Source organism: Muntiacus reevesi, chromosome 11 (genome assembly GCF_963930625.1).
Source record: "Muntiacus reevesi chromosome 11, mMunRee1.1, whole genome shotgun sequence".
Taxonomy (NCBI): domain Eukaryota; kingdom Metazoa; phylum Chordata; class Mammalia; order Artiodactyla; family Cervidae; genus Muntiacus; species Muntiacus reevesi.
The window spans coordinates 1,364,232-1,378,181 of NC_089259.1; the positions used below are offsets into that span (position 1 = coordinate 1,364,232).

Sequence of the window (13,950 nt, forward strand, 5' to 3'; positions counted from 1 at the left end):
GCCTCACTTGCCTTCCAACCTAAACTTTTCCTTGATGTCTTCAGGTCAAATCATGTGTGTCTCATACTATTGCGCAGAACTATCCTCAGGGATTGTTACCATGACAATCACTAGGCAACACTAGTGCCATCCACTTTAGAGACTCCTCTATGCTTATCACTGTCCTAGGGACTACTGTCCTCATCTACCAACAAGAAAGTGGAGAGAACCAGTCCTTTAAGCTACTCTCAGACCTCAGTTTACGTTCTTCTGCCTCTTCCTTTACTGGCTAACTTATTAGTTGTCAAAATTATCATGGCCCTTCCTCTGGTTTTCAGCCCAGGATATGCATTAGAATTACTTGGAGATCTTTTTTAAAAAAGCAACCAATGCCCGGGTCATTCCACTTCTTGTTATGAAGCATAGCGATGGTAAAAAGTAAGAAACAAAAAAACCCCATGCTATCAGCCATATTTTTCTCACCTGTACTCTTTCACTTATTAAGATACTGTAAAAACAAACAATTGACTGGGCTAACAAATAAACAAAACTTAGAGTTAATAGGCCCTGAGAAAATGCCTAAGGCCTTATCTATCAAAGCAAAGTACTAATTTTGTCAATTATTTTGACCAGAGAATTCTATTTTCCCCTTCCTTCCTTCCTCCTTCCCTCCCTCCCTCCCTTCATTCCTCTTTCTCCTTATTTTTTAACCATTCACTTCTGACTTCATAAGACTGAGACTATGAGACTATTATTTTTGTTCTATTAAGAATCTATAGCTCAGATATATTGGTTCTCTATAATGAAGATTGATTGCTTCTGCCAATCCCTCTCACTTTCATTTTGGCAAGCACCCTGACTTTCACATATATATCCTCTGCCTCAGATTGAATATGCTTTCAGGAAAGCAGATTGCCCCCACTTGAATCAGGCCTAAACTCACCCACGGACCCTTGCTGAAGTTTCTGATTCAAAGGCTGAAAAGTCACACAACACAGGTAAATGCAGCCTAAGAGGGAAAGCTTGTTTTCTCTTCTGAGTGCACTTCAGGAAGGGACCCCATTCCTGCACTGAACAGCTCAGGAAGGTGTAGTCGTCCTGGGGTCATACGGAGCTGAAGAATGAAGCTTATGTCACAGAAAGCAGAAATGAGATGAAAAGAATAAGGATCAGGATCTTTCATGACAACTCTGGGTCATTGAATTAAACCAACGAAAACTTAATGTGCTTCTGGTAAGTGAAATAAGCCAGCACTTTAGTGTTTAACCAGTTTGAGCTGGGTTTACTGTAATCTGCAACCAGATGCATCTTAAAAGATCCACTACACATTTTATAAGGAAGAGAATGCCTATTTTTTGATTGAATTACATTAATAGAGTGCTAAAACAACATATCCAAGTTTTGAATATTTTTTGGCTGTCATATTTAGCAGTGTTAACATACTAAGAACTGCTATTTGGCTTCAGGTTATTTTGTTAAGAAATGTGGCAAACTGTGTCAGTCAGTTTATTCTGTAATTACAGTGGGGCTTCAGTATGCTGTAATTGCCATTCTACACAAGGCAATTAGTATGGGGTTAATACCAGATGAACAAGAAAAATAACATTCAGCAAATAAAACATATAGCAAAACAATGTATTTAATAGTGCATTGGTTTTATTGATGGCAGAAGAAAAAATTCTTCCACTTGTAAAAGTTATTTGCTTTATTTAACTTTGTATTTTTTTCCCCATTCTTTATGTGGGTTGAATTTTTTCCCCCTAAAATCTGCCTTTTAGTTCTCCAAATAATAATATCCACCATGTCTGCATCTTACTCCGAAGGGAAAGCAGGAGGTCTATCAACAGGTTCTGACCAGGATGGTTCAGTCAACAGCTCCTTTCTTCATAAAGACTCTATTTAAGAAGAGAAGAAGAGAGTGAAATTGGCACCTCAACTTGGCTTCCTCATACATACAGTGCTGAAACTTACCTGTAACTGTGAAGTGTTGATACAAATATCAATAGATCACAGCAGAGAAAACTGGACACTGCTAATTTATAAACATAAACATAATCTATAAATCAGTATGTAAACAACAAGCAAAGTCTTTAAAAAATAATTTTTCCTTCTAGAAATTTTTAAAGTACATCTCTGTCACTGTTAGTTCCTTTATTGCTAGCACGTTGCTTCAGGAATCTGGATTAACTGAGAAGAGTTTAACAGAGGGTGACCTAAAAAAGATGCAGTCTGCCACTGAATCGCATCTACCCCTACCCTACCCAGCTCCACTTCCCCTATGAACCCCTCTGAGCTGGTTCAGTCTCACAGGTAATTCACCTATGCCTGTTGCCTCCTGTCAGCTCCCCACCTTTATCAGACACCACTCTAGCAGAAACGCTCTGGGTAGTGACAACAGAAAAGGCTGAGAGAGGTGGTGAGAGAAACCCTGTTTGCTCCAATCCTGTTTCAGCTTCATGAATAAAATAAACTGGGTGGGCCGGGATGGGAAGCATCCCGGCTGCATGCAAACAGCTCAAAAATCCTCTGAGGTAAACAGTCTCCTGATTAGAAAATAGAGATTTGGGTACTATTATCCTCACATGATGCCTATCCTGCTGGCTTCATGGGGTTCTATAACATCTATCTTTATAGTGATCACTTCCCTGACCTTGATTTGAAAAAATTTACAAAAGGATGCTGGTTTACATTGTCCAAAAAAAAAAAAAAAAAAACCAACAAAAACAAACAAACAGAAAGCCATCTAAAAATACATCTTTTACTAGCTAAAAATGGTGTTAAAACCTGGACCTTAGAAAATAAACAAGGTCATGATATTTATATAGTAATGCATGCTTAGCTATTGGTTTCAAAGGGGCTTCCCTGATGGCTCAGCACTAAAGAATCCACCTGCAATGCAGGAGACATGGGTTCAATCCCTGGGTCAGGAAGATCCCATGGAGAGGGAAGTGGCAACCAACTCCAGAATCTCATGGACAGAGGTGCCTCAAGGGCTACAGTCTATGGGGTCACAAAAGAGCCGGACGACTAAACAACAACTATGCTTAGCGATCAGTTTCAAGGTTTTGGTTAATACGTAAAACTATGAAGACTATTCTTTCATCAAAGGAACTAGAAGTGAAATTTCTAGGCCTATTTCCCATATTGCTCTCTTGAGACCTCCTCCTCTCACTGAGTCCTAACTCCCAGGTATCTCATGCTTTTGCTAATCATTGATATTGTCAGTACCAGGCTCAAACAGAATCCAACTCCCTTTCCACCTCTGGGGAAGTATGTGAATGTGTTGGGGGTGGAGGCTGGTGTAGAAGACTTGTAAAAAAACTCCTTAGGACAACCGAAGAATATGTAAATGACACATAAACAACTTTATCAAAATATACTGACTTAAAAAACATTTACTGAGCAGTTACTATGTCATTCATCATCTAGCAAAGTTCTCAAAACATAAAAAGAAAAACAACTATGAACTTAAAAAAAAAATGATAGAAAGTTCATGTTTATATTTGCTGGAAGTCCAGTCAAATGGTTGGATACAATATATATCTTGTTTTTAAATGGTTAAATGGTTAAGTTAAATGGAAACTAGGAATGAGGAAATAATAAAGTATCTTTTCACTGCAGAAGAAAATAATATATTCAGTTGTGTGACAAAAGCAAAAAGTACAATCCTTGTTGCTGAACTTCCTATTCAAAGAGAGTATATTTAATTCTACTTCATAATCTTTTATAACATATGTCTGAACTAACTGCAACATGGAAACTTACATGACCATATGTAAAATAGATAGCCAAAGGGAATCTGCTGTGTGGCTCAGGAAACTCACACAGGGGCTCTGTATCAATCTAGAGGGGTGGGGTGGGGAGAGAGATGGGAGGGAGGGGATGTATGTATACCTATGGCCAATACATGTTGAGGTTTGACAGAAAACAACAAAATTCTGTAAAGTAATTATCCTTCAATAAAGAAAAATAAATTTTAAAAAATGAATAAAGTTTTTCAACTAAGATCACATGTGTCCTGCTTAATTAACTAATTTTTAGGATACATTTTGCACTAAGGTTTTTTTAGTGATATCATTATGGGACTGTTCTCTGCCAAAATTAATTTTCTTACTGTGAGGACTTTCCATGTCAACAGTACAATCCAAAACAAGCATCTGGGAAAGATTGGAGTTTTAACTCAGGGTACATAAAGAACCACTAAGATTGTAATGCTTTAGTTGACTAGGAACAGTCTGCATTGTATATTCTGATACAAATAAGCCATGATTACCGGAGGGCTACCATTCATAATTTACTTTTAAGCAGTGTACTCTTTTTCAAAGGAAATTTTTGATGGAGCCCTAATGTAGAAAACATTAGGAAAAGGTAATGGAAAAGGTCAGTTTTCATTCCAATCCCAAAGAAAGGCAATGCCAAAGAATGCTCAAACTAACACACAATTGCACTTATCTAATACACTAATAAAGTAATGCTCAAAATTCTCCAAGCCAGGCTTCAACAGTATGTGAACTGTGAACTTCCAGATGTTCAAGCTGGATTCAGAAAAGGCAGAGGAACCAGAGATCAAATTGCCAACATCCGTAGGATCATCAGAAAAGCAAGAGAGTTCCAGGAAAACATCTACTTCTGCTTTATCGACTATGTGAAAGCCTTTGACTGTGTGGACCACAACAAACTCTGGAAAATTCTTAAAGAGATAAGGATACCAGACCACCTGACCTTCCTCTTGAGAAATCTGTATGCAGGTCAGGAAGCAACAGTTAGAACTGGACATGGAATAACAGACTGGTTCCAAATAGGAAAAGGAGTCCGTCAAGGCTGTATATTGTCACCCTGCTTATTTAACTTATATGCAGAGTACATCATGAGAAATGCTTGGCTGGAGGAAGCACAAGCTGGAATCAAGACTGCAGTGAGAAATATCAATAACCTCAGATACACAGATGACACCACCCTTATGGCAGAAAGTGAAGAGGAACTAAAGAGTCTCTTGATGAAAGTGAAAGAGGAAAGTGAAAAAGTTGGCTTAAAACTCAACATTTAGAAAACTAAGGTCATGGCATCTGGTCCCATCACTTCATAGATAATAGATGGGGAAACAGCGGAAACAGTGACATTCTTTATCACTTTATTTTGGAGGGCTCCAAAATCACTGCAGATGATGACTGCAGCCATGAAATTAAAAGACGCTTGCTCCTTGGAAGAAAAGTTATGACCAACTTAGCATATTAAAAAGTAGAGACGTTATTTTGCCAATAAAGGTCCGTCGAGTCAAAGCAATGGTTTTTCCAGTGGTCATGTGTGGATGTGAGAGTTGGACTATAAAGAAAGCTGAGAGCTGAAGAATTGATGCTTTTGAACTGTGGTGTTGGAGAAGACTCTTGAGAGTCTCTTGGACTGCAAGGAGATCCAACCAGTCCATCCTAAGGGAGATCAGTCATGAATATTCACTGGAAGGACTGATGCTAAAGCTGAAACTCCAGTAATCTGGCCACTGGATGGGAAGAGGTGACTCATTGGAAAAGATCCTGATGCTAGGAAAGATTGAAGGCAGGAGGAGAAGGGGATGACAGAGGATGAGATGGCTGGATGGCATTACTGACTCAGTGGACATGAGCTTGAATAAACTCTGGGAGATGGTGATGGACAGGGAGGGCTGGCGTGCTACATTCCATAGGGTCACAAAGAGTCGGACACGATTGAGCAACTGAACTGTACTGAACTGAATGTAGAAAACATGAAAGACACTAAAGAAGGGCCCAGAGGACTTAAGAGTTCTACCATCTGGCTGCACCCTTCCTCACTCTCACATCTTCTCTCTACTCGGCCCTGCTTTCAACAGCCCTAGGCATCCTTGAAGCATCCTGGAGACCTGCATCTCCTGTCCTACAGCAATTGGGGCGGCGGGGGGGCGGGTTGAAAACCTTTGGCCACATTTTAAAACCTGTTTTAAACAGTTCAGAAGACACTGGAAAGCCAACAGGGAAGTCTCAGTTTTCATTTACCTTAAATAAGATTTAATTATAAGCACATTGAGCTTATTTTAAAAGTGGATGCTTGACTGTGTACAATGTAAAGTTGCTGAAGTCCTTACGTATACTTTGATTCTGCTTTGGTCAGTTCTCGCATGCTACAGAAAAATGCCCAAAGTCAAGAAGCAGCTCTTCTGTGATACGATTGACACGTCTGTCTACTTGACAGTCTTTTAATAAGTGCAAAGAAAAACCAATAATAAAAGGGAAAAGGTCCTATCCTGGCTCACTGGGGTAAATCAGAAGTCAAACAGCATTAGGCTTCTGCTCCAGGCAAACTATTACATAAGGAGGAAAGGGCTAGAAAGTATAAGAAAACATTACTTCACTTAGGATGACACAATTAATTTTGAACCAATGAAAGAGCTTTGGGAAGCTGCAGAAGATTCTGGAACAATGGTGTCCAGAAATATAATGTGAGACATATGTGATTTTTAATTTTCTAGTAGCCACATTAAAAAGTAAAATTAAACAGGTGAAATTGATTGTAGTAACTTTTTATTTAGCCCAATCTATTAAAATATTGTCATTCTGACATATAATCAATACAAGTTACTGAGTTTTTTTCAAACTAAGTCTTTGAAATATGGTATCCATTCTTTATTTACAGCACATCTCAATTCAGGCTAGCTGCATTTCCAGTGCTAAACAGTCGTGGCTGCTGTGAGGAACTGAGAGAGTCAGTGAGTAGGGGACACACACAAGGTGGATAACAGCTTTGTCAGAATGAACAGCTGAAAGAAGGGATTGGGAACAATTTCTTAAAAATTCTCAGTAGTCTTGCTACTGAGAAGAGACTAAGAAAAAAGATATAAAGTCTAAAAGAGGGTTTATTTGATAGATAGCAAAAGCTGTAATGTGAAAACTCTAAGTATTAAAAGAAATATTCAAAAGTCCTGGCATAAGGAAAAAATAGAAATGTTATCAAAGATGACAAAAGTATTTCTTTCTAAGAATGTACTAAGAAACAAGGTCTCTGTTCATCAAAATGAAATGCCTTAGATTGGTCCCATAATTTGCTGACATCTTTGTTATATCTTCCTTCTTACCGAAGATGATTTTCAGATAGTAACCTTCTTTCTGAAACTCTAGGATGAAAGAATCTGGATCGATAGCATAAGGCTCCTAAATTACATCTCAATAAGCAGTAAGCTTGTCTTCACTGAATTCCTAAAGATATATATGAAACACCTTCTCTTTCTTAAAAAGGATGGAAATTAATTAAACAAAAAAAAATAAACTCGGTTATCTAGGTTGATAATTATCTGGTTCTTTGTTTTCTTTTATCTTTTTCCTACTTTCAAACCTATAGTCATTTCACTGATTGTCATCACCTTCAATAGAAAAGAGTAGGTATAGAGAAAAAAGGGGATTAAGGATAGCATTTGTGGGGAAAGGTCTGGAGGAAAAGTAGTTTGTAACTATGGTATTATCTTAAATACTTTATAACTGAAAGTAGTTTTAAAATATCAGTTTTCTTCTATTACAGACAAACCTCAGAGATATTGAGGGTTTGGTTCCAGACTACCACAATAAAGTGAATATTGTAACAAAGCAAGTCACACTAAGTTTTTGGTTTCCCAGTGCATATAAAAGTTTTATTCACACTAAACTGCTGTCTACTGAGTGTGCAATAGCATTATGTCTAAGAACCAATGTACATACCTTAATTAAAAATACTTTATTGCTAAAAAATGTTAACCGCCATCTGAACCTTCAGTGAATCATACTCATTTTGCAATACTAACATCAAAGACGACTGACCACAGATCACCATAACAAATATAACAATGATGAAGTTTGAAATATTGTAAGGATTATCAAAATGTGACACAAAGACAGAAAGAAAGGGAGCAAATTCTGTTAGAAAAAATGGCACTGATAGACTTCCCTGACACTGTGTTGCCAGAAACTTCCAATTTGTAAAAAATGCAAATATCTGTGAAGTGTAATCAGGAGAAGCACAATAAAATGAAGTATGCCAGTATGTTATCATGAAATATTAATAAATGTGCTTATATATTTAACACAAATAGCATCTTTCTGTACGTGGAAAGCTTCTCACAACGTCAAGTGTACCTTGTCGCATTAGTTCCGAGCCCGGGGAGGCTGGTAGAACTGCTGAGTTGGTCGAGTGGATCGTCTTGGCTGGCCATCACCTCCTCTACGGAACTCAAGAGTTTGGTCATAGGTGCCTTCTTCCTCCTGTTTGCAAAGAGTAGTGATTTAACATGTTCAAAACAATTCCATGTTTCCTACATTAAATACATTTTACGGTCTCCATTTTGCTATACCCTATCAAGCTGCCCTGGGATTTATATTTGTCAAATTTTATAATAAAGTGTGGTAGGGGAAAGAGGAAAAAGAAGGCAAGGACACTGTAAAAACTTTTGGTTGTTGTTAATAGAAGAATGAAATTTATAGTGGTAACATCAGAATCAAATTTAATCTAGAAAAGGAAACTATTTCCACATAATATTATGGTTATCTCCTCAAATGACTTGACATGATGTGGTGAAAACACAGAAAAGCAACATTATAATACAATTTTAATTGAATATTTGGGCTTCTGGGCATTTATTATGGAAGGGGGTTTTGGCAAGATATGGAAAAGGGATTGAGGAGCCAGAGAACATTCACCAGCTGTTAGTCCTCATCTGATGAAAGGTTCCTCATTAAGAACCTTATATCTAGAGACAGGAAAAAATAATGGATTGGAATGAAGAGAGAAATATAGTTTATGTAGAAAGAAAGCGTCATGCGAGACATAGCAATCACCACAATAAGACACAAACTGTTTTCTTCTCCTCTTCTTTCTTACTAAGGATAGAGAACTAGCCGCTCAAGGAATAGCATGGATAAATTAAGATAGGCAAAATAAATGGCAGAAACAGTACAATTAATTACAATATTTGAAAAGGACTTAGCAGCAACAGAAATGTAGCCAGAAGTCACACTGGTTTCTTACTGAGTGCTGCCACCCTGTTATTTTAGTGTTTTAAATTAATGCAACTATAAAGTATGTTCCTTTTGGAGAGAAACAGAAAAAATGGCTCTCTGAATTGTCTGAGCACAATAATTTGCATGATTTAGGAAATTTATGCTATTACTTTCTCCTCCTCCTTACTTTATCACTGAATCGTCCATCCCCAAGGATAACTTTCCTTTGACCCTAAAAGCAAATGGAGTTACATGAAAGACTGAGTTCTATTCTTTAATTTTTACAGATCAAACTACTGCAATTTTACTTGATGCAAGTAGAAAGATGCTAAGATAATTTGACCAAGTCCTATTATTTATAAATGATATTTAATATTTGGCATGAACAAATCCCTCATTAATAGGCATTCTCCTCAGTATTCTTTTTTTTTTTCCTTTTTATTTTTTTTTATTTTTTATTTTTTAAATATTATTTTATTAGTTGGAGGCCAATCACTTTACAACATTTCAGTGGGTTTTGTCATACATTGACATGAATCAGCCATATAGTTACACGTATTCCCCATCCCGATCCCCCCTCCCACCTCCCTCCCCACCCGACTCCTCAGGGTCCTCCCAGTGCACCAGGCCCGAGCACTTGACTCATGTATCCCACCTGGGCTGGTGGTCCGTTTCACCATAGATAATATACATGCTGTTCTTTCAAAACATCCCACCCTCACGTTCTCCCCCAGAGTTCAAAAGTCTGTTCTGTACTTCTGTGTCTCTTTTTCTGTTTTGCATATAGGGTTATCACTACCATCTATCTAAATTCCGTATATATGTGTTAGTATACTGTAATGTTCTTTATCTTTCTGGCTTACTTCACTCTGTATAATGGGCTCCAATTTCATCCATCTCATTAGAACTGATTCAAATGAATTCTTTTTAACGGCTGAGTAATATTCCATGGTGTATATGTACCACAGCTTCCTTATCCATTCATCTGCTGATGGGCATCTGGGTTGCTTCCATGTCCTGGCTATTATAAACAGTGCTGCAATGAACATTGGGGTGCACGTGTCTCTTTCAGATCTGGATTCCTCAGTGTGTATGCCTAGAAGTGGTATTGCTGGGTCATATGGCAGTTCTATTTCCAGTTTTTTAAGAAATCTCCACACTGTTTTCCATAGTGGCTGTACTAGTTTGCATTCCCACCAACAGTGTAAGAGGGTTCCCTTTTCTCCACACCCTCTCCAGCATTTATTGCTTGTAGACTTTTGGATAGCAGCCATCCTGACTGGCGTGTAATGGTACCTCATTGTGGTTTTGATTTGCATTTCTCTGATGATGAGTGATGTTGAGCATCTTTTCATGTGTTTGTTAGCCATCTGTATGTTTTCTTTGGAGAAATGTCTGTTTAGTTCTTTGGCCCATTTTTTGATTGGGTCGTTTATTTTTCTGGAATTGAGCTTCAGGAGTTGCTTGTATATTTTTGAGATTAATCCTTTGTCTGTTTCTTCATTTGTTATTATTTTCTCCCAATCTGAGGGCTGTCTTTTCACCTTACTTATAGTTTCCTTTGTTGTGCAAAAGCTTTTAATTTTCATTAGGTCCCATTTGTTTATTTTTGCTTTTATTTCCAATATTCTGGGAGGTGGGTCATAGAAGATCTTGCTGTGATTTATGTCGGAGAGTGTTTTGCCTATGTTCTCCTCTAGGAGTTTTATAGTTTCTGGTCTTACATTTAGATCTTTAATCCATTTTGAGTTTATTTTTGTGTATGGTGTTAGAAAGTGTTCTAGTTTCATTCTTTTACAAGTGGTTGACCAGTTTTCCCAGCACCACTTGTTAAAGAGATTGTCTTTTTTCCATTGTATATCCTTGCCTCCTTTGTCAAAGATGAGGTGTCCATAGGTTCGTGGATTTATCTCTGGGCTTTCTATTCTATTCCATTGATCTCTTAAGAACCATTTTTCCATTTTATATATAGGACACTGAAGTCCTGGAAAGCTTTGTAATTTTGCCTTAATATTTCAAAGGTAAATCTGAGTTTTGATTCAGACATGGCTACTTTAAGTCTTAGTCTGCATGTAAAAGAAATAAACCAAGAGCCAAAAATTAATGATCACCCTTAAGGCACTATCATCACCTAAATAAGAGAATAAATAAATCTGACAATATATCTGGCATAACTAATTCAATAACAACATTTTACAGACAAACTTCCAGATTAGTTTTCCATCCTCTATGTCCCTTTCATTAATAATCAGCCTCAAAATGGCTAGAAACATTAGATAAATATTTATAATTTAGTAAAGCAATTAAAATACAGTTAGGAAAATTAAAGTGTTCAGGAGAGAATTATTTTTTATTAATACGGTCACTGCTCTGAATGATTATTTTCAAATATTATAGTTAAATTTGAAAAGAAACTATTTATTTTTATGACATATGACATGTGAAGCTCTGCATATTAACTGAGAGGGACGAAAATACATTTGCTGCTATAGAAGGTAAAGTAATTGTTTCAGGAATTAGAATGGAATATTATTATTCTCCACATCCAGAACTGTAGAACTGGTTAGGTCTAAAAATGTATACAGTTTATCGGTAAAATACAGTGTTAAAGGTAGGACACTACATTTGCAGAGTGAGCCAGATTTATATAATAAATACGGCACTGCTATTTGAAAAACTGTCTCTATTGTTTAAAAGATTCTCAGACTATACTAGCCAATTAAATGATTTTATAGAGATGGCCAACCATGGGATTTCTTTCATATTATTTGATGTCTTCACAATCATTTTATATAAAAAGGAAGCAAAAAATAAAACAGATTCTGATAGCTTGGTTCTCAGTTTTCATCAAAGGCACAATCTTGCTTTTATAACTTTTAAAATATTCCTCCCACAGAGCAGTTGGGGAAAACCTGGTTACCCACAAAAATCACTTCATATAGTCTAAAGCTAGTAATTTTTAGCACTTAATGAGCAATTGTTTCCATATAACACACAGATCAATTTAATAGATCAGTTTCTTTGGATTTGAAATTTATAACTTTATCTTCTTTTATTTTAGTTTCACTAGTCTGTACAGCTTTAAAACTAAAAAAAAATTTAATTTCATAGTTCATGAATATTTGAAAAAAAAATCTGACACTGTTTTGAGCTGGTACATTCTTGGAAAGCTATCTGGTCTGTCCCCCTAGACTTGACAGACATGAAAATCTCGAAACTCAGAGAGGTGATTCTGCCAAGTCACAGAGCTCACTAGAGGAAGAGCCCAGAGCAGGACCATTTTATTTCTGACTCAGACAAGGTCTTTAAAAGACTGGTGACAATTTTCATAAAAATTGTCATCCTCACTGAAGCTTTTGAGATTTAGAGCCATTTTATTGGGACTCACATTTTTGCTCACCTGAGCCATGCTATCAGATTCACCTGGTCTTAAAATACTTAATATTCAAAATGTACCCTCTTCCTATGCCAATATTTAAACTGCTAAAGATTACTCCTTTTAATGAAAAGATACATAATGCAATAGTCATTGTGACACCAACATGAATGAACTGATATTCTGAAAGGAAAAAAAGAGTCAGAGCACCAATGCAAAAATGAGATACACAACTTCACCTATAAAACATGCTTGATGGCTCACAACTACATCCTTCTGTGTATCATTTTTAGTCTTTTACTAGCACAAACTACATCTAAAGTGAGAATATAGGCAAATACATTATTTCCTCGTTTATAAATGAGCGGCTTAGAAAAGTTCATTATAAATCAGTTACTTGGAACCTGGAACATACTTCAGTAGGCGATGTGAAACAAGTAAATACAGGTCAGGTTCTCCGTGCCACAAATTAAGGTCTGTGCAGCTAAGCATATAAGCCAGTATTCTCCAGAAGGTGGTGGTCCTGAACTCTCAAATCTCGACTGGCAGTGATTCCCCTACCCCACCAGGGGTGTGGGGGTGGGAAGCCAATGTCTAGAAACACTTTTAGTTGCTGTACCTGAGGGGCGCTACTGGCAGTTAGAGGCTCTACAGGCATTTTTGGTTGTTACAAGCTGAAGGGGTAGGGCTGGGGGAGCTATTACTAGGTCTAATAGGTAGAGGCTATTCTAAATATCCTGTGATGCATGGGACAGCCCATGCAACAAAGAATCCGCCAGTCCTAACATCAACAGTTGAGAAACCCTGGGCTAGGCAAAGAAGGAGGAAACGTCCTACTCCTAAGTGCCAGGGTAGCCTGGAAAATAACTATGAAACTCAGGAAGTTTGGGTTTGCCACCCTTTCCCTTTTTCTTTTTGATATTTCTTCTGCCTCTGTCTCTAATGCCTAAAAGCTGCCTTTATGGAACTTCTGTGATGAGAGCTCTATTTGCTGACAATACTTTGTTTTCTTTTGCTTCAGCAACATGTTCATATTAACTTACTGAATTGCCTTATCTTAGATTACCATTTCTTCAGCATTTTCACACAGCCATGACTTTATTATGAGAAAATTATTCTTGATTAATGGTGGGGGTAAGGAACAGGGATAGCAATTCTCTTCACACACAAAAAAGTTAACTAATAGTCACCTCTAATAGCTATTTTGTGTGTAATTTAATAAAAAATTTTCTAGTCTGTTCATTTTAACAATTTGTACAGCACTCACAAAAACACAAGTCAGCTTATGAAATATATACCAGGTAGCCTCAAAATAATCCCTGGACTCTGAGCATTTTGAACACTGAAATATTTTTTTCTTTAATATGAAATTTATTTTAAAAATATATAGACATTTGGTTTTGTCTTTTGAACTGCAATATTAATAAGTACATGTCTCCTTGAGTGATTCATATATGAACTACTTTATGAATTTCTAGACTACCTTTACCTGTTTAGTTAGCTTATGTAGATTTTAGAAACTAATTTTAATAAAAAAACCTAATCAAACAGTAATTTTAAAGACAAACCTGCTTTCCCAAAACATCACATAATAAAGGCAAAATTAAAAGAGACAGTAAA

General features: G+C 36.8%; 1 protein-coding gene across 3 annotated transcripts in view; it reads right to left on the minus strand.

Annotated features, from left to right (window-relative positions):
• Positions 1-1,622: 1,622 nt before the first annotated feature.
• Positions 1,623-13,950, minus strand: part of TDRD3 (tudor domain containing 3) — a 215,591-nt gene continuing 203,263 nt past the window's right edge. For all 3 annotated transcript variants that reach the window (XM_065901983.1, XM_065901982.1, XM_065901984.1), the window contains 2 exons: positions 8,094-8,219; positions 1,623-1,874 (listed from right to left, as the gene is read on the minus strand). In XM_065901983.1, coding sequence (XP_065758055.1) covers positions 8,103-8,219 — 117 coding nt within the window. In that variant the 3' untranslated portion in view covers positions 1,623-1,874; positions 8,094-8,102. The remainder of the gene's footprint in view (positions 1,875-8,093; positions 8,220-13,950) is intronic.